The 20,592-nt window shown below is 44.3% G+C and overlaps 2 protein-coding genes across 2 annotated transcripts; both read left to right on the top strand.

Moving 5' to 3' along the window:
- Positions 1-3,722: 3,722 nt before the first annotated feature.
- cdc25b (cell division cycle 25B) lies at positions 3,723-9,420 on the top strand (the record flags this gene model as incomplete). The annotated part of the gene is made up of 15 exons (XM_084438973.1): positions 3,723-3,931; positions 4,171-4,253; positions 4,491-4,542; positions 5,943-5,984; positions 6,205-6,238; positions 6,348-6,476; positions 6,611-6,730; positions 6,898-7,032; positions 7,205-7,285; positions 7,415-7,603; positions 7,756-7,854; positions 7,961-8,023; positions 8,654-8,752; positions 8,870-9,115; positions 9,280-9,420. The coding sequence occupies 15 exons, from the start codon at positions 3,723-3,725 to the stop codon at positions 9,418-9,420; spliced, it is 1,722 nt and encodes a 573-aa protein (XP_084295099.1).
- A 6,691-nt stretch (positions 9,421-16,111) lies between these two features.
- ap5s1 (adaptor related protein complex 5 subunit sigma 1) lies at positions 16,112-19,948 on the top strand. The gene is made up of 3 exons (XM_084438581.1): positions 16,112-16,398; positions 16,570-16,861; positions 19,519-19,948. Exons 1-3 carry the CDS (start codon positions 16,217-16,219, stop codon positions 19,645-19,647), a joined length of 603 nt encoding a protein of 200 aa, XP_084294707.1. The 5' UTR covers positions 16,112-16,216; the 3' UTR covers positions 19,648-19,948.
- Positions 19,949-20,592: the final 644 nt, after the last annotated feature.

Consider the following 20,592-nt stretch of genomic DNA (forward strand, 5'->3'; position numbering starts at 1 on the left):
GTGAGCACAAACAAAAGCACTGGCAGAAATGCGCCCTACAGTATTTTTAGATGTACCTATATTCTCTATCCATTTTCAATCAACGTATCAAATTTTGAGTATGTGTTTGATACAAGTCCTCTACTCTATCCAGCACACCTCTGTCTCTCCGCTGGGTCTTTGTCAAGACCTGTTGGTTCTGCAGCGCTCTCCCATTAAACCTCCTCCTCTCTTTAACCCCCCTCCTCTCTCCTCATCTTTTGTCTCTTTCCCTCCAGAATTCTTGGCCAGAGGCACAAGCATTCTCTCTGAGTTGTCCATCTGCCGGCTGCCCTCCACGAGCAGATGTGATCTCCTTCCTTGTCCCGGGTCAGGGGCCCTGGTCACCCAAGGAGGTACAATAGAAGGCGTCATCATGTCGGGGGTTGACCTGCTCCCCTTGCCTTCCTTAGAGAGCTGCATTGGCATGAGTAGAGAGAGACCAGCCAGATGAACAAAGGAGTGGATGAAGTAGAGTCGATGGCGGTGGGCAGCTGGGGGGGGGGGGGGGGGGTCAGAGTGCATGTCATGGCATTGAGATACTTCATATCTGTTCTCTTAGTCTTCTATATAAAAGTGTAAGTGCTGGTGATATTTGATATGTAGAATAGGATAGGGTTAGATAGAATTGAGCTTTTTGATCAGTAAAAATGTATTCAAACCTAAATCCCCAGGTGACAATTGAATAAAGATTCAAATGCATCTATCTCTCATTATTTCTTCAATTCGGATAAGTGACCTTTAGACAATGATGAAATCAAAGGAGTGAAACTATAAAACTTGACACAATAAAACATATTTCTTGGACAATGCCACAGAGGAAGATGCTATGCAGGGGAATTATGTTCATGGAGCATTTTTCAGGTGTCTGTTGTGATAATGAGCCCAAGGTCTATCAAAGAATGCTCATGTTTGCCAACTATCTCTTCACTCCACGTTGCATGCAGGGTTCTCTGGATACAGGTGCCGTAGCTTGTGTAAATGGCTTGTTGTGTTAATGACCTGTTTTGAACTGGTGTTAATGGTAATGCTGGAATAATACTTAGACCTATAGACCAATGTGAATGTCAATGCAGTTGTGGTGTACTGTCCACTCAACCATGAGTCGTTCACTCATAGCCCACATTTTACAGCTCAGAAATGGTTGGTGATTAAACTGGGGGTTGGTGTTTGGGTTGAGAGAGAGGAGTGAAGTAAAACAGTCTGTATTCAGTACTTATGAATACCACAGCATTGTACTGGGATACCTTATAATTATTTTACGTCTCCTTCAACCAACTGAGCATCTGCCTCCCCTAGCCACAGGATGTTGAGCTGGCAATTTGTGAGGAGAATAATTTATGAGCATCCCAATTACAGGCCAGTGTACAATAACGATTATGCAGTGATCCCTTTGCCAGTTGTTGGGCATATACTGGTTTCCTTATGTGTATGATACTGCGTATGTGCGTGTGTGTGTGAGCATGTGTGCGTGCGCATGTGTGTGCATGTGTGTGTGCGCTCGCATGTGTGTGTGCGTGTGTAACAAGTCTGTGTTAGTGGTGGCGGGGGCAGGCTCTGTGAGAACTGGAGGTGTTAAATAAATTCAAGGCGAGTCAATTCACCAGCTTTTGTTCCTGTTCTTCTCAGATGTGGGGTAGGGAGGCTTGATCCACAGCCCTGTCTTGTTATTCTACAGTGAAGTTCATTAACCCTCATCAGGATTCAAGACGTCAATCACATTGATTTTTTGCTAAACTATAAGACCACACCAATGAACTGCACTACACATGTTCTCATACTAATCCTAAAGTATGGACAATGGTTATTTTACAGGTACTAGTACAGTAGTTCCCATATGACATGAATATGATCTCATCACCATAATTATAGGTTTTGCAATATCCATTTCCTAATTTATAGGTTTGACACATTTTGGCAAACCTGATTGTACCTAGAAGAGCATATGTACCAGCCTGAGGAGAAACTAGGGGTCATGCAGAACCAGACCTATGGGGTGTGATCAGTTTTTTAGGACTCAGGACCAAGTCTTTCAGGATATAAGGCAACTTATGTTGCTGTATAGTTTCTGCTGTTGTTTGCTATCCCTGTAGTATTTCTGTATGAATACAATATTCAAGTGATTCAGGATAACATGAATTGAGAATCTATGTAACACTACCTCAATAAAAAATAATAAAACTGTAATAATAATAATAAATATTATTATAATTATTGCTTTATTATTATTATTATTATTATTATTATGTAATACTTATCCACAAAACCAGCTTTCTGGCCCTATTTTCCCTCTGTCTGTAGAGATTCGGTTAATGATATATCCATATATAAACTGTGTGATGATGATTACATCAACTACTGATTTCAGCCACAGGACAGTGAGGAGACAGGGTCATTTGCAGAGACCCTCATTGGAAGTGGTTTAAACACCAAACCTTTGTCCCTCAGTGGGGGTAGTCAACTAGGTTGCCATGGCATACACAGACAACAGGGTTCAATGTGCTATGGTGGCAACAATGAGTGGCTTATTTCAAGTAGGCCAAACTCTGGGCAAGTTAGATTAAACATAACTAAATGCATCAGAGCTGATGTTATTAAGTCCATGCATGGCTATAGTCTAAGCATTTGTTTGATTCATTCGGCAAGCATGGGACAACTGAGGAACATGCTAGGCTATCTGTACCATACCCTACACAAAAGGAATAGCCTGCTGTTGCATTTATCTTTATATGGCGTATGTTGAGACAAAACTTATAGCAAACTTAAGCCTTGTAGGCTTATTCCTTAAATTGTCGACCTATTGCTTTTTGAATCAATACACTGTTGTGGGAGCTGGGAGGAAGGTAGGGATGATATCTACCACCCAGGTTTGATGGAGAGATGCATAAGGTAGGCCTATTGAAAAGTTAATAAGCTCTGCGAGTTGAAATATATTAGCCTACATTATTGCATGGTAATGATGATCCACTATCCTGCTCCTGAATCAGATACCCACTTTAATTTTCGAAATGCGATTAAGTAAATAATGAAGTGAAACGAAATGGCAATTCAGGCTAGGCAGGACTGTCAGGATAGGCTACATCTACAGTTGTGTTATTGTTTACGTGGGTGTGTCTCAGCTGACGCTTCAAATGTTCCGCGGGAAACACTTGACCTGAAAACTCCCTCGAAATTGTAGACTCGGCTTGCTATTGGTTTACTGTCATGACTGCGATAAAGCTGATTGGTTTATTTGCAAGTATGTCGCGGATTATTTAATCCCTCCCCTCGCCTCTGCGAGGACAAAGGAGAAAACGGGAAGCCGCTCTGATTGGACGTCTGGGATGTAAGACTGTCGCTTACTGGTCACAGAGATTGCCGCTCGTGAGCTTCTATTTTGAACATAAATAGGAGCAGCTATACTTCTTCCTTCAGAACTTCAGGGGGCTGTCGGAGGGGTATACTGTGGGGCAGCTCTCTGACAGGATATCGATGTACTTTTAGCAGCAGTAATTGTATATAGCAGTATTCAGGCTTTAATTGTGCTTTTACTAGCATTTCGTCATGCATGTTTTGAATTAGTTTGATACCTACTACAAATTCTTCCAAAATGTGAGGTTCTAGGCTAGCTGCTACTAGCTAACGTCATCTGCTATCTACATTAACCTGGTGTGTCGGGAAGATACATTTGACAATACGAAATTGAATAGTTAAACCACCGAAAAATGGATCAAGCAACAGGCAATAACAGTCCCGTCAACACTCAACTGAGCAGACCTGATGGATTCCCCTGGCTTTCATCGCTGTCCCTGCCCGAGTTGAGCAACAAGAACCCTCCCTTTATGAAGAATCTGTTCTCCCCTGGACCTGCGACGGTGCTATCCCCTGTTACCAATTTGGCCCTTAACATGAACAATCTTGCTGGGCTTGGAAGGTGAGTGTCGTAGTAGCTAAATTTATTTATAGCACGTCGGCATTGCTTTGTTAGCTTGCTAATCTAGCATGACCAGCCATAGCTAACGTTAGCAACTTCCTTGCTGGTTAGTTAGCTAATCGGCTAACGTTAGCTAACTTGTGTTTAGCTGTAAAGCCAATTGGCGTCTAATCCAGTATTGGCAGGAATTGAGAAGTTAGCCAGGTGTTTCAATAGATGCGTTTGCTTTCTCTTTCCAGCCAGTGTGATACCCCCAAGAGGAAAAAGCATGCGACACTTTTGAAGATTCCCTCCTTCGCCTCAGACACCTCATCTGATGCCGGTAAGCCTCAACAGTTATTAAACTATGATGTAGTCTCTTATTGAACCCGGTCATAACCAGCTTTTAAAGATACATTTGTAGGACCTGGCACAGTACATTAATCAATTAATCAGATTCTTTTTTGGTCCCTTCTCTTTAGTTTTTCTTATAGCTTCCAATACTTTTGCAAACCAACCATATCTTAAGAAATAAGCTGCCAGGTGAATTTACAGACTTTTTTTTATTCTTTCCATTCAGGCCTTGGTATGGATTCCCCCTCTCCCCTGGACCCCATCGATGTGGAAGAGAGGTAAGTTCCTCTTCTCCATCCCTGTGTGTCTGTGTTTCTTGGGTGCATCCCTACACCGCATCACCCCCCCTCACAATTGGATTCAACAGAGCTTTTCTGCCGTTGGCCTTAAGCCTGGCAGCTCATTCATCACCATTAAGCAGATTAGTATATGAGATTATTAAGATTATATATATATACACGTTCCTGCAATTTTTTGAGGAGATTGGAATATCATAAATCACTTTGATCACTTTTGCAATGAAGTGATTGATTTGCTCCTTTTCTCTGGCATTGGATTTGAAAGCTGCTGTTCTGATTGTAGGTGTAGGCAGGGCTGAAAATTAACACCTGCCACCGGCCAAATGCAGGTAAAATTTCCAATTGGCGACTAGATTTCGGGAAGGCTATCTGAAAAAAATATATACTTGGCCGGTAGATTTTTTCATCTACAGTTCCCTTGACTCACCGTGAGCCAAAAAGTTAATTTTCACCCCTGGGTGTAGGCACATTGGAGACCTATTGATACAGGGAAATTGTTTTGCTTATGACATGATCTTGTCTGGCCATATTAATGAACCAGACACTATTTTAGTAGGGTTTAATAGCAGTGTTCCACAATGTTAACAGCTGTTATCTTCAGTGGCTTGCTTGACTAATCTCGGGTGGCATCTCAACAGTTTATGGCTCACCGGGTCAATCTCCAGACATCTGCCAGCGTCAGGTCTTGAGTGCCTTTGCTGTAGCATTTGGTCTAGGGCCTCATTCATTCTTCCTACAGCTGTTTGATTGCTTCAGAGATTAGGCTGGTGGGGGGTGTACCTCGGGTACAAATGTTCAATGATAGCCCCCCCCCCCCCCCCCCCTGTTTCTTGGCACACTCTCGTGGCCTGCATTTTCAGTGGGGTCGGAGACGCGGCAGAGCTCTGCATTAGAGCTATTGAATGGGGGGCCCCCTCTACTTTTTACTAGAGCCCCCCGCCCCCACCTTTTACAAAGGACTCGTGCAGAAAGGCTTGGCGTTGTTTGTTCCGGCAGGCATATGGTAGATTAGCAGATCCCTGCAACAGCTCCCTCTGCCCCCCCCCCCCCCCCCCCCTTGCTTAGCATACAGGTGGACACTGCTGCAGAGAGACCACCTCTAGCCCCTCCACACGCTGTCCCTTTCTCTCTGTCTCTCTCGCTCAACCGTTCTTCTAGCCCTCTCAATACACCCAGGTTCATTGTCTGAGCGTCTCTTCTACACGCCATCATCCTAATTTGCCTGGCTCTGTCCTCCATGCCTGAACTGTGTGCTGTACGTCCAGGTCTTCATCCAAGCTATTGGCTTTGCTCACCACCTCATTTGGAATTTCCAAACGTTTTACGCTAATCACTAAACCACTGTGATCAATAATCACTTCTCTTTTGTTGTCCTGCAGCTTTGAGAGGGCCATCCTGGACGCTAGAGGAATTATCAATGAGTGAGTAGCAGCCCATTTCATGTTTGTCAATAACCAGTCAATCAATAACATTTGTAGTGCTCATTTGAGCTAGGTCTATAACCAACCAATCAATAACGGCATTCGTAGGTGTATTATTGCTCTTTGGGGTGTTGTCTCCCTCTCCTATTATGTAAATTAACCTGTCCAATTGAGTGAGTCCGTGTTTGCTGAGCAGATTCTTTCCTCTTTCTTCTTGTAGGAAAATGCCAATCAGAAGAATCAATTCACTACCAGTAAGTTAATTTTAGTCAGTTTGATTTCAGAGTTTGTGGAAAGCTCTCAATATCCACTAGTATGTGCAGTGCAACCTCCCCTGACTTTCCTCCTGTCTGTTGTTTCCAGCTACATCTCCTGGAATGCAGTCCGGAACTGAAGCTGAAGGAACCAGCTCATTGCTATGGCTCCTTTGGCCGGAGGGCCTCCCAGGAAACGGCCTCCACCTCTGGATGCAACAAGGAGAACATGCCAGAGGTTAATTCAACACTAGCATGAGAGGCTAGATGTCTACATTATTAACTCTATTCAGCTGCATAGTAGTTTCATATTCGGTTGTTTTTTTTTAACGGCTGCTTAATCCACCATTGTTCTGATCATTTCATCCATAGGAGTGCTTTGAGTTCAAGAAGCCCACCAAGCCGGTCTCAAGGTGTCGCGTGCTCTCCTTCCAAAGCAGACTGGCCAAGGACGCCTTTGCCCGGCGGCCCAACTCAGCCCCTGCCCTCATGGTACAGAGCACATCCCTACTCTGACACGCATACAGCTGTTGGTTACTCAAGGATGTTTTTGTCATATGTACAAGATAGAGGTACAGTGAAATACTCGGGACGGGGGTCAGGTCCATTGTGATGTGTGGATTTTTTTTTTTATACTCATCTTCCCATGTTCCGTTTAGCTCTCGCCGCCCCCTTTGCAGCGGCCCAGCGCCGATGACCTCAGCCCTATGTTTCTGAGACGCTCCTCCCTCACCTGCTCCCTGAACGACGACGAAGACGACGGCTTCCTGGACGTCCTGGATGAACCCCTGGAGGTGAGCTTCGAGGAACCGAACCGCCCCCACCCCTTTATTGGTGCCCCCCCCCCTTTAATTAAACTATTTAGGCCTTGTGTCAAAGCACTAAAATCCCAGTATGTCTTTGTCATTACCCCCCACTCCATACCAAGATGCACAGTCTGACCAGTCCTGTGCTCTCTGTCTCCAGAATGATCCATACATGCCAATGGGAATGGCCAGCCTGCTCACTGCTCCGTTAGTGGGCGACGACAACACGGCGGAAGGCTCGGTAAGCCGCAGTGCTCTTTGTAGAGCCATTATCCGGATTCTGCGTGGCTACGGCCACGACGCGGCTCGATTGATTCTCCTCCCGACGGTTTCAAGTGGAGATGTTTGACCTCTTTTTCCTCCCTCGCAGCCCGTGATCCACGGCCGGCCACGGGGGCTGTTCCGCTCGCCTTCCATGCCCAGCCAGGTGGCACGTGCTCAGCTCAAACGCCCCGAGTGCCCCAGGGAAGGGAACACTCCCATGAGGGTGAAGAGGCGGCGCAGCCTGGCGGGCACTCACGTCAACCCCCTGGACGACAACCAGCCCTCACCACGCATGGTCAGTAGCTGTCCTGTCCCCCCCCCCCCCCCCCCGACACCGCCGACCCGATTACCGCCTCAAAAAAGCCAAATCAAAACGTGCAAGTCTCTCCACCTTGTGTCAAGGAGCATGTGGTAGCACACGCTTACCAGCGCGCCTCTCTCCTCTAGGGTTCCCAGGTCCAGAGGTCAAAGTCCTTCTGTCACACAGAGATTGAGAAGCTGCTGGATGGAGATGAAACCAAGGAGCTGATAGGAGATTTCACCAAGGTAAGAACGGGGGACAAAAAGGAGCAGGGACGTTCTGTCAAAGTTTGTTTCATTTCATGCTCTTTTTGCCATCACAACTAATTGACACACCCCTCTTCCTTCTCAGCCATTTGTTCTACCTACTGTGGATGGAAAACATCAGGACCTCAAATACATCACCCCAGAAATGGTGAGCTAGAATCCCACGTGCATTTAGCCTGGTATGACCATCACGATCTAGCAAGCTCACTGCTTCGCTCCGCAATATCGGTCTGGCCTTTGCTCCAAAGAGCGCGATTATGTGGGAGGGGGTACTTGCCTTGACAGACAAACATCTTCAGCCAATGAGCGTTCAGCAAACTTTTGCCAAATCCAGTCGGAAGAACGGCAAAAACGTCTTTTCCACTGAGAAACTCCGCTAGTGCATACTCTTGTTCTTGTTTTAAATGTTGTGATTAAGTATATTTCTGCAATAACTGCACTTATAGCTGCGTTTATTCTTCTAACGTTTACGTTACCACTCGTTGCTTCGGGAGCCGCCATGTTTGCTTAGCGAGCGGCGGGGACACGAACCAATCAGGGGCTGCTTTCCACTGTGGGCGGGACCGCAGTTAAAACGCAGTCCCTGATTGGCCCTGTATGGTCTGGATTTTGGCATGATCGCTCTGGAGGAGGCAAAGGCCAGACCGTTCTGCGTTAGTGAAACAGAATGTGAGCTCGCGAGAACGGGATGGTCGTACCAGGCTAACGTGCATTAGCTTGAAGGTGAACCAGACCAGTAGGGTTCCGTTGACTAATTGTGTGCTTCCCTGGTCCTCAGATGGGGGCAGCTCTCAACGGCCAGTTCAGTCACCTGGTGGAGCACATGTTCATTATCGACTGCCGCTACCCCTACGAGTTCGAGGGAGGACACATCAAGGTGGGCTCCGTTCTCCCGACAGTGACACCTCTCCGTCTTCAGGACAGGAACCCGGTCGTCACAGGTATCTGCTGAATATGACTGGGATGTTAATTGTGTGTGTGTGTGTCATCCCAGGGAGCATTGAACCTGCACCACGAGGAGCAGGTGGAGGAATTCTTCCTGAAGACGCCCATCACCCCGTCCTCCTCGGACAAGCGGGTTCTCATCGTGTTCCACTGCGAGTTTTCCTCGGAGCGAGGCCCGCGCATGTGCCGCTACGTCAGGGAGCGGGACCGCACTTTGAACGAGTACCCCAACCTCCATTACCCGGAGCTCTACATCCTCAAGGGCGGCTACAAGGACTTCTTCCCCCACTTCCAGGTACAGCCGTCACCTCAAGATCAGCGATTCTCCACATCAGTTTGACCATGGCTGACGCTAGTATAGATTTGCGTCTAGGGTTTGCCAACTGTTTTTTAACTATTTTTTTTATATGCACGGATCTAGACGCACAGATGATTGATTTCTCGTTCCTCGCTGTGCAGGTCCAATGCGAGCCTCAGGCCTATCGACCCATGCACCACGAGGACTTCAAGGAGGACCTGAGGAAGTTTCGCCTCAGGAGCCGCACCTGGGCAGGCGAACGCAGCAAGAGAGACCTGTACAGCCGTCAGAAGAAGCTATGAGCCCCCCCCCCACCTGCCATGCCAACACTGCCCACCCCACCGAGAATAGTACAACAGCCTCCGGAAACTGAGGCCTCTTCCACCACCATTACACCATTTCACTCTCCAGACGACATGACTGTTGGTGACCCAAGGGCCTCTTTTTGCCAAGTACTGTCCCTAAACAGATTGCAGCTCTGCCTCAAATGTGTCCATTTGATTGCAAAGTCTGATATTTCTATGCAAACGTTTTGAGCTCTAGTCTGTTCGAAGAGCCGCCATGTTTAATTTGAAAGTCGAACCATGTTTTGTAACGGAGTTAGAAGACGTGTTACTTGATATGCTCTGCGCAGTGATATGATGCACCTGCAGGCTGTGTCGGAGCTCTTGTTGTTGCTTATGCAACACAAGTCACTGAAGTGTCTGGTCCCTGAGAGGGCGTAAGGGAGAGCTGCCTCACCAACACCCTGGGGCAGAGCTAACTGGACCCCCATCCTGACAAACACTGACAAGTCTGGTGTTCCCATACTTTCAAGTCATATCCTCACTGGATAGATTTCCTGAATGAAAGTTCTGTGTCTGTCGTTTCACCTATTACGCACTTTTATTTTTTATTTTTTTTAAATCCCCTTTAGATTGCCGTGAGATACTTTTTTTTTTGTTTTGAATGCCTTTCATAGTGAGTTATTTCCTATTGTCTGTGTGTGCTTAAATCCTAAATTTAAAAGTTTGAGGTTTGAAAGCCTCTCCCTACGACCACCATCTCAAAATGTATATTTAAATGGATTAATTGGATGTTTTTGTGACAACTATGTACAGATTGTTAGTCTCTTCCTATTGGAATGCCTTGCTTTTGTTTTTCATCAAAAGATTAATTGGCAAACTTTTGCAGTGAGATTTTCAAATGCTGCAGGTCAGCAGGTTGTCAAGAATGTCATCTAAAATGCTCTGATTTTGCCGTACAGAGTTTTTCCCTCTGTGCTGTTTTGTCAGTGGTGTGTTATTCTATGGTTTGAGTGGTGGCTTGAGTTTTTGTACTTGGCTATGGGCGAGTTGCTGGAATAAAATCTCATTTAACTGTTGCCGTTTGAGTTTTCCCCTCTCTTCAACTACTGAAGATTTCCCCGTTTGACTTGAGTCATGAGTCTCTTTCATCATCATCAGTAGTAGTAGTAGTAGTTTATTGATCCCCAGGGGTAAAACTGCACAACATTAACTGAGCTCTGCATTAGCAGTTTTCAAATGCTGCAGCTTGCATGTTTCTGTGAATAGGTTGGAATAGGTCTACAGACAGGCTGCCTTATTGCACAATGCTGTTCCTGTTTTTTTCAAATCCTCCCGCTCAAGCCAATCTTGGGAGTGGTTTGTCCGTTCCAGCACGTGCCCACACACACATTCAGAGACACTGACGTGTGTGCGCACACGCACACACATTCCTCTTTAGAGGGAGAGGCCCCGTGGCGGGAGACATGTGAGCCTGACGTACCCTGGCAGGAGCACATCAGTCTGTGTGTGAGAGAGAGAAAAAAAGCCATGTGCTATAAACACGTGAGGATTCCACAGTGAAGGAGGTTATAGAACTCCCTTACTGGCCTGCCACCAAACTTTCGAATCCTGGAGAGCTGCCATTAGCTCTGGGGCTATGTAGAGGGGTGGGCAAGCTCTTGTGTTTGCATTCTACCATTTAAGGTCTAATGTTGCGAGATAGGAAAGCATGGGTCACTGTTGAACCAGGAAATTGCCATTTCATTCTCAACTGATCCTTACGCATAGTTGTTGTTAGAGCAGATGTTTTACCGTTTCTTTATTTTCAGCCCAGTTTGGATAATCTTCCATGGGGACACAAAATATAAAACAAATGACATGAAGTGGACAGGAACAAATGGGTGTAAAATTAAACACAATACAGCACATAGACAAACATTTTTTCATGAATTAGTCTTTGAGGTAACTACCATATCTGAGGCTCTCTCACGCACCTTTGCGTGTGTTATAGTAACACCTCAAGTGCCTTTGAGGCAATGTCCCTTTCCTGAAGACTGTCGTAAATGGTAAATGGACTGCACTTATCCAAAGCGCTTCACAGTGGCCTCTCATTCACCTATTCACACATCAATGGTGGCAGCTGCCATGCAAGGTACTAACCTGCTCATTGGAGCAAGTTGGGGTTCAGTGTCTTGCCCAAGGACACTTTGACATTTGGACAGGAGGAGCTGTCTGCCGACCCTACGATTATTGAACGACCCATTCTACCTCCTGAGCCACAGCCGCCCTTAATCAAGTGGTTCAAGTTATGCAGCCAACAGCTTCTGGGACTTTGTGTGTTTCTCCGAGAACTGGAAGTAGAACCCAGATGAGTGTGGCGGGTGTGTTGGGGTGAATCCTCTTCAGTAATGCTAATCCGCCACTTCACCCCACTCCTGTCCTGTTTGACACTCCAGCCTAAATTCCTGTAGGTGGGTGGATTCTAATGAAAGGGGCCTCACACAAAACTTCAGCCGAGTGTCTGTTCCGTCCCTTTGCTCGGCTCTGACGAGCTGACAAACCCCCTCTCTGCACCCATCATGCCCTGCAGAGCCAAAACACCCCGCAGAACGTCTCAGGGCGGAGAAACAAGACGACACAACATTGTGATCTTTGTGAGGTGGGGTCAGAGATACTTGTGTCATGTGGTCTTTGTAAATCTTGTCAATCAGGCGTGGGAAAACAGTAAACACCTAACACTGTCCTTGCAATCATGTGATAGTTTTGAGACTTTGAAACTTTTGAGTTTTGGCCTTTCAGGTCTATCAAATATCACTGCACATCATACTTGTATGAATGGAGTATGTGACAAATAAAAATGATTTTAACTTTGACTTTTGTCACATTGCTAAAGGGAATTGAGGAAGTTACAATACATTTCCTTTGTTTAAAAAAAACAAGAAAGTCTCAACTGTTATTGGCTCATGGTTTGCTGGCTGCCTGCTCTCTACAGAGTCGCATCCTGTTGTTCAACCCAGCTGCTGGTTTGTTTCATGAGAGAAAAAAATGTGAGTCATAGGACAGAAACGCACACGGTCTGACACGGCAGTGGTAATCATTACAAATGGATGTGGTAATTAGAGCTCATTAACCAAAGTTTCATTTTGATGGATTGGTCTGCAGGTGTGCATTTGAATTTGGCATCATAGTAGTTCACATATGAGTCATGGGTTTGCTACCAGTATGGTAAGAAGGTAAGAATGTTATTGACTATGGCGATCTGCTATACATAAATGCATTAGTCCATTTTCTCCTTATGTTGGAGTTGGATATGGCGCTTTAAGGTTTGTTACAAACTGTAGAGCCCTCACTCATCAATGTATATTGTATTTTAAAGTCAATTGGCCTGCTCTGTCAACACACCAGCCATTGGCCATATCTTTTTTTTTCTTTTAATCTATAAGGCCATTCTGGGTAGACTCCCTGTTACTTATCTCTCTTTCTAACTTGAGAACATGGCAATTATGGGTTATGGTCTCAGGACACTATGCTTGGAGTGTGGACTGAGTTGGGAAAAAAGGCCTTTATGTTTTCTGCACCATCTGCATGGAATAGCCTGCAAATGAACTTAAACTCCAGGACCTATTCACTCTAAATGAATTTAAAGTTACACTAAAGGGTGAAATCTATAGAAACTGACCGTGTGTGTGTGTGTGGGGGGGGGGGGGGTTACACTGTACAATAAGGATACATTAATAAGCATTAGTTAATGTATTATTAAGCATTAAGTAACAGTTAACTAAAGTCTATGAACCATTTACTAATGTTATTTATGTTAACTAAGGTTAACTCACCTAACCCTAACCTTAACTAAGGTATTAATTATCATTAGTAACCTAACCTAACCCTAAATCAGCATTAATTAACAGTTAACTCATGTTTTTTGTGACCCTTATTGTAAAGTGTGACCTGTGTGTGTGTATGAAACTGTTTGTACAGCCATTCTTGGCCAGGTCGCTCTTAAAAAAATAGATTTCTTTTCTAAATCTCAATGGATCTAAACCTGGTAGGTTATTATACAACGGTATAGATCCGGTCCATTGTCTCTATTGGTCAGTTTGCATTCCAGCCGTGGTGATAACCACGATATCCCCCCTCTAAAATGGAATATTCGCACATCTTTTAATATCAATCCACCTCTAAAAGTAGCCGTAGCAGTGTCCAGATCAATGTTTACAAAGATCTGCTGTAGCATTGTCGTTGCCTGGCAACGTTCCCTTTTTCAGCTGAAGTATCCGCAAATGATTAACACATATTGTTCCTGTTCCATTAAAAATACTTTTTAAAGTTCGTATTGTCTTTCTTTTTTTCTTTGAAATATTGACGGATAAATGTGGAAACCGTTGTATAAAAGCATTATGGAACTCGAAGCCGTGGGATGTCACGGATATCGCCACAGCTAGCGGGAGTGGCACGACGCGCAGCGGAGTTCTCGTTCCATAATGCTTTAATAAAAAATGGCCTTAAATCCTAAACATAATCCATTTGCTTTTCATCAGTGGGTTGTCCACAGATGGGCCTCCCATCTTTTTCTCCAGTTAATTCAGCCAAACGTTATGTTATACATTTCATGCAGTTATAATGTAATGTAATGTAAACTACACACTGAAGTGTAGGATTACAACAATAAACACCAACCGTATTTTAGCCTCCGCCCTCTCTGTTTTTGACTGAGTAGTGTCAGTGTGAGTGAACTCAGGGTGTGTGAAAGTTTTATTTCTTCCTGTCCCCTGTCCTCTTGTTTGATATGTCTGTGAGGGGAGTTGGGCCTCTCAGCTCTGAGCATATGGCAAGCCGTTTTAACATTTATTAACTAGACCTGATATCCGGAATTAACATTACAAATATCAACAACCTTTTTTTGACTAGTCATAATCACATTTTGACTAGTCCGAATTTTTATTCAAGATATCTATAACGTCATCTGACTAGTCAAAACGACAGTTAGATATATCTATAACTCAGTTGTGACTAGTCAAAACTCTAATTTTAGATATCTGCAAGGTCATTTCGCCTAGTGGATTCAAACTACTTTTGCCATTCATGTGTATGGGGTACGTCATTACAGATATCTACAATTCAGTTTAACTGAATTATGACTAGGTGTAATTCCCGTTTCAGATATCTACAATTTAATTCTGACTAGTCATAATTCCAATTCAAGATATCTACAACTTAATTCAAGATATCTTAAACTTAATTTAAGATAGGCCTATCTTAAAATGACATTGTAGATATCTTGAATTAAAGGGAATTAAAGATATATTGAACTGGAATTATGACTAGTCAGAATTAAATTGTAGATATCTGAAACTGGAATTACACCTAGTCATAATTCAGTTATAGATATCCGCAATTCACATTGTGGATATCCGCAACTGAATTGTAGGCTAGATATCTGTAATGACGTACCCTATACACATGAATGGCAAAAGTAGTTTGAATCTACTAGGCGAAATGACCTTGCAGATATCTAAAATTAGAGTTTTGCCTAGTCAAAACATAATTAAAGATATCCTGAATCAGAGTTTTTACTAGGCAAAATTATGTTGCAGATATCAGCAACGAATATCCAGTCTACTTAATAAATGTTAAAACGGCTTGCCATAGAAGCATGACTGGCAGCTGTTCCACTGGCAGCTGTGCCTGTGTGTCTGAGGCCTTAAGGCAGCCCTTTTGGAGGGCTGCCATTTGCACCGGCCTTTACTCTCCGGCAGTCTTACAGGTCACACGTGTCCGTCAGGCTCGCTGACGTTGCACAGCTCCTGGTAGTGATGTGACGTTCGCGAACGATCCGATTCTTTTGAACGGCTCTTTAAAACGAACGATGGGAACCGATTCGCAGTTGTGGGAGCCGTTCTTTTTTCACTCAAGCTCCTCCCTACTTCACTGTGCGTGAATAACATGTTTATTTAGGCTACACACAAACACATTTTATACAATGGGTAAATCCCCCAAAATGATCTTGCTGTCAAAACAGAGGCATGTGGCGCCACCCTGTGGAATGTTTACCACAAATGTCCACACAAGCCATTACCAAATGAAATTACATAGCCTAATCATTATTTCAGAATATACCGCCAATAGAATATATATTGGAGGTCTAAGTTTGAATGATTCTGATCCAAATATTACCCTATCATTCCTCCCAGTTATTATTTCCCAGATAAAATGGGTCACCCCAAGGCTGGCTTCTTAAAAATAAATAAATATAAAAATAAGCCAGTCTTTTGAACGGCTCTTTGAAAGAAACGGATCCTCAAGATCCGGCTCCCTTCAAAGAGCCATAAATCCCATCTCTAGCTCCTGGTAGCCGATCTACTCATAATGAATTGACCAGGTTTGCTCATAGTGCTGCTCCTTGGGCCAGCTCCCAGGACAAGATCTCACAGAGTAAGAAGCTAAGAACCTGAGTGTGACCCCTATGCTCATCCAAGTAGTCGTTCTTTCCATTCAACTGTAGATATATCTAATATCTGAATCATAGTACAGTTATAATCTCGGAGTTAAACCCTAAAAAAGGCAACTTAGAGTCCCTGTATCTCATGATCATATTGAATTGTGTCATATTGGGAGGTAATGTTTACACATCGTTTGTTTCTGATAGAAATTATATTTTCCAAGACATTATCGCCATCTGGTGTTTCAACGTCATAGCGATTATTCCTGGTCACCTGATCAACGCGGAAGCAAAACAACACCCATCGACAGACAAAACACCTGTAATACTAGAAAACCGAAGAAAACGATCACCGCGGTCGTCAGAATATCGCTGTTCACCCATGACAGCATCATGGTGCAGTGCTTCCTGATCCACACCATCTGCCCGGTCAGTGCCCTTGCGCCTGGAGACAGCCGCGTGCTGTACTGCCGTGTTTTTGGACCGGAGGAAAGCGCGCTGACCGCCCGGGAGAGCGAACTCAGCCAGGAGCAGAGACGTCTTCTTCAGAAAGAGAAGCTGGCTGTTGTGGCCAGGTAAAGCGGCTGTCAACGGCTTGGCCGGCTAATTACATCCTGCCTTCGCAGCGGCAACATTGTCATTGTGCGGACCGTTGCTAAATGTAGAATTGACATCCGAGCTGAAGTGATTGCATCCGTTTGAAGTGCTCAGTAACACGATATCTGTATCTCGCGTCCCTCTCCCAGGCAGGTGCGGAGCGCTGTCACCCTGTCCAGAGAGGCAGCAGGGCGGGTTTTGGTGGAGACAGTGCTGGGAGAGGAGATGGTGGCTCTCCAGGAGGCTGACAGCGGGGTCCTGCGGCTGAGCGTAGGGGAGCCGTTCTTAGGGGAGCGGAGTGCCCTGTGGCTGGGGGTCCAGAGCCTGGGGTTCACAATGGTCTGTGAGCCTCATGAGAACCTGCTCCTGGCTGAGGGGACCCTCAGGAACCTGACCCGCCACTGCCTGGAGCACCTCCGCATGCTGGGACCTGGGAGCGAGGTCAGTGCTCTAAATCTCACTTTTTCAGTAAAATATTGTAGTTGAGAGTTAAAGGGCTAGATCTGAATTTTGGACATAGAGCCTAATTTACGACATACCCATAATGGGTGCGTTTCCCAGTTAAGATCGTTCTTAAGGAGTTAAGATCTCTCCAAAGAAGAGGTAAGCTAAGACGGAGCCTTAAGTTAGTAGTGTTTCTCAGACGCATTCTTAGCGCCCTTCTTAAGACAGCGCTAAGGAAGGCTGGTAAGAAGCGTCTTAACCGGAGCTGTCCACCACCTTGGTGCTGAAAACAGATCAATCGATGCCAGGCTAATCGATTGTTCTACATCAAGCATTCCCAAACTGTGAGGCGGGCCTCCCCTGGGGGGCCCAAAAGAAATTCAGGGGAGGTGCGGAGGGATGGTCGGAAAAAAAATAAGGAAAACCATGTTTTTTATTTTTTTAATGTCTATGGTTTTTATGAATGAAAGGTGATTTTAAAGGTCAGAAGATCTAAATAAATAATGGGATAGATGTATACTACATTTTTGGATAATGCAGAGAGAGCCTCCCCCCACAGGCATGAATGTATTGTGCGAAAACGTCATAACGTTAACTAGCAGCAGGTGCCACCAAGCTAACTTAGCTGTCTAACGTTATGGGCTAGCTAACGCTGCCTTGCATAAGGGACAAATTTGGGGGGTTGGGGGGGCACGGGTGTGTCACTGTTTTCAGAGGGGAGGCCCACATTGATGGAGTTTGGGAATCCATGTTCTACATAATTACATTCTCCCAAATTAGGTTTTGATGTAACAAGTGGCGTCCTACTCACTCCCATCAATAAAATAAAGCTAAAAATTAACACGCGGGAAACGAGGCGCCCGAACGCGATTATAATACTAATTGTGGGCTGAATCCACACATCTCCCATTCCCCTGCTGTTGTGCCTACTATTCTATGTAGGATAACGTTATGTCCTATTAATTTGCAATGTTTATGTAATGTGCTAAATTAATTAAATAGCCTTGCTCGCATTGCCCATTTAAAATATGAAAACGTTACATACAGGCCTATTGTGGTTCCCCCACAAAAGTGCCAATACGCACACAGCAGAATGTCTGATCAACTAACTGACGCAAATAATGACCAATAACCTGAATAAAACCCGGATAAAAAAAGAATACAATGACAACATAAAATGTAATCATATAACATTACATGATGCTGTGACCCCAACAAACATAATGGGGAAAATAGATATGCAAGGACAGCAGGAGTTGAAGCCATGCCCACCAAATATCAACAGCTCACCGATGCACAGGACAATGCGAGACCCTGTGACAGGTAGGCTAGAAATAAAACGCCACAATGGACACATTCATCATGGCCCAACTGCATGATAGAGTATGAATACATGGCCAACCCGTGGTGGCCTGCTACCCAGTGCACCAATTCCCTGTTGCTTGTGTGTGTGTGATGACAGACAACAGGTGTATCCAAGTGGCAATCACATCCAATTACGCACAGCTATTGGTTAATGCAGAGCAGACTACGTTATATAATGATCCCTGGTTAGTTGCACACATTTGATGGGGATGAACTACTGTATGTGCATGCAGATGTGGGATGGGTGCAGAATAATCATGGTCATGATGTTAAACTTAATTAAACTGTATTTATTTCAGACATGGACTGCAGCTCAAATTGCTTTATATATAGAGCATACTGTACAACAAGTGGTAAAGTAGGAGACAGTAGGCCTACATCAAATAGCGAGAAAAACTACAGAGCAGCATAAAATGAATCAATTCTGATTAGAGGGAAATACGGTAAAACATTTTACACACATGGAACCATATTACATAGAGGAGAGATTTTCAAGTTTTCCCTAATTTTAAACACTAAAGGGGTAGGGGTGCATAAAATAAGGGAAAAGGGGGAAAACACAATAAGGACAAACAGTGCACACTTTATTAATATCTCTTTGCTTAGTGTAACATTGTTTTGCCTGACGCGGCTGCATCTGTGAGCGTTTGGTCACTAAGAAGGGTGTTAGGTGCGCTCCAGACCATTCTTACAACTCCTTCTTAGCGAAAGATCATCTTAGGCTTCGAAGCAATCTGGGAAACCCATTTGCTTCTTAATTGAATCTGGGAAATGCACTCCTTACTTGTTTGGAGTATTAATAAGTGAGTTTTCTTTGAATGCTAGCCATTTCTGTTGCATTGCACTAGCATTAGCGTGCCGCTAATGCTAGCGAGAGACAGCATGGAATAAACTGAAAATGTTCTCCATCAACCAACATTATGGGTAAGTTGTGAATTAGGCTCTATGTCCAACATTCTGAACTACCCCTTTAAGGAGGAGGGGATATCTTATTCATGATCTAATCAACGCTATGGTAAACTGTAAATGGTTTTAACTACTTTTATCAAAAGCTCTTTACAATGGCCTCATTCACCCATTCACACATACATACACTCACCAATGGCTGCCTTGCAAGGTGCTAGCCTGCTCATTCGAAGCAATTTGGGGTTCAGTGTCTTGCCCAAGGACACTTCGACATGTGGACAGGAGGAGCCGGGATTCGATCTGCCGATCCTACGATCATTGGACGACCCGCTCTACTTCCTTAGCCACAGGCCACTAATTGTCTGTGTTTTCCTGTCGTCCAGGTACTTCTGAAGAGTGACCGCATTGACGTTCTGCTCAACCGCCTGCTTCCCCATGGGCAGCTCCTCTTCCTCAACCACCGTTTTGGGCAGAGTCTGGAGAAGGAAGTGGCCGCCTACATGACTAAGTGAGGCTGGACGTGAATTTGATCATTGGCCCTAGTTGGGACAGTCCTGGAAAGGAACAAACTGTATTCAAACCTGAGTCAACATCTCCCCAATGTCCTCTCTGCCATGTGAGAGGACTCAGCTGGTGTCACAAGGGAAAGATGCCCTAACATGCAGTGCATGCACATTGGGTTCTGTGCCTTGAGGTTAAACAGTGTTTCAATAGTCTCACAGCTGTGAAGTTTGCAGTGTGCCCAGGCGATGGCAGTGTTACTTCTTTATAGCAATACTGGAAATGGACCTTCTGGAGAAGGCAGTAGGCATGAGTTGCAATTTTTTAGTTATATGAACCTAAAGATATTTGTAAAAATGTATTAATGTTAATAAAGCTTTTTCTATTCTATTCTATTCTATTCTATTATTTGAATAACAGATCTCAATTCCATTTCCCATTTCTGGCTTGGAATGTATCAGCAGACATTCCACCTGCAAGACTAATCCCTGTTTTTAACCTTGTGTCCACTGGAGGGCAGTGTTTAACCAAACATTCAGAGTGATCAAATCAAAAGTCAAAGCAGGATTTTATCTCACCAACTGTAGGTAGCTGCTGCCACCCCAATAACCATTTCAAATGAGCTTGATGAAATACTCAGTGGTGTACAGTATGGATAATATTTGTGTGAACCAAATGTTTTCCTTTCTCAATTCTTTTTATTGGGTGGAATGCATTGGTATAGAAAAACACAGTCCAAGTTAATAGCAGGCAGCTTAAGCTCTTCACCCTGTGACCCCTTCCCACCCACAATCCCAGTTATACAACATACATTACCCAACATAACATAAATAATAATCAAATAATATTACTAATAATGATGAGAAACAATAACACTGAAAAACAACACAAGCATACAACATCAACAAACAACTAAATTAAAATGATAAAGTAAAAAAAGGGGGGGAGGGCATATA

This window comes from Borostomias antarcticus, assembly GCF_949987555.1.
Source record: "Borostomias antarcticus genome assembly, chromosome: 5".
Taxonomy (NCBI): Eukaryota; Metazoa; Chordata; class Actinopteri; order Stomiiformes; family Stomiidae; genus Borostomias; species Borostomias antarcticus.

Coding starts and splice junctions, on each gene's coding strand:
- ap5s1 (XM_084438581.1), top strand. CDS start 16,217: ATGGTGCAGTGCTTCCTGATCCACACCATCTGCCCGGTCAGTGCCCTT. Junction 16,399..16,569: donor AAGCTGGCTGTTGTGGCCAG/GTAAAGCGGCTG, acceptor TCCCTCTCCCAG/GCAGGTGCGGAGCGCTGTCA. Junction 16,862..19,518: donor TGCTGGGACCTGGGAGCGAG/GTCAGTGCTCTA, acceptor CCTGTCGTCCAG/GTACTTCTGAAGAGTGACCG.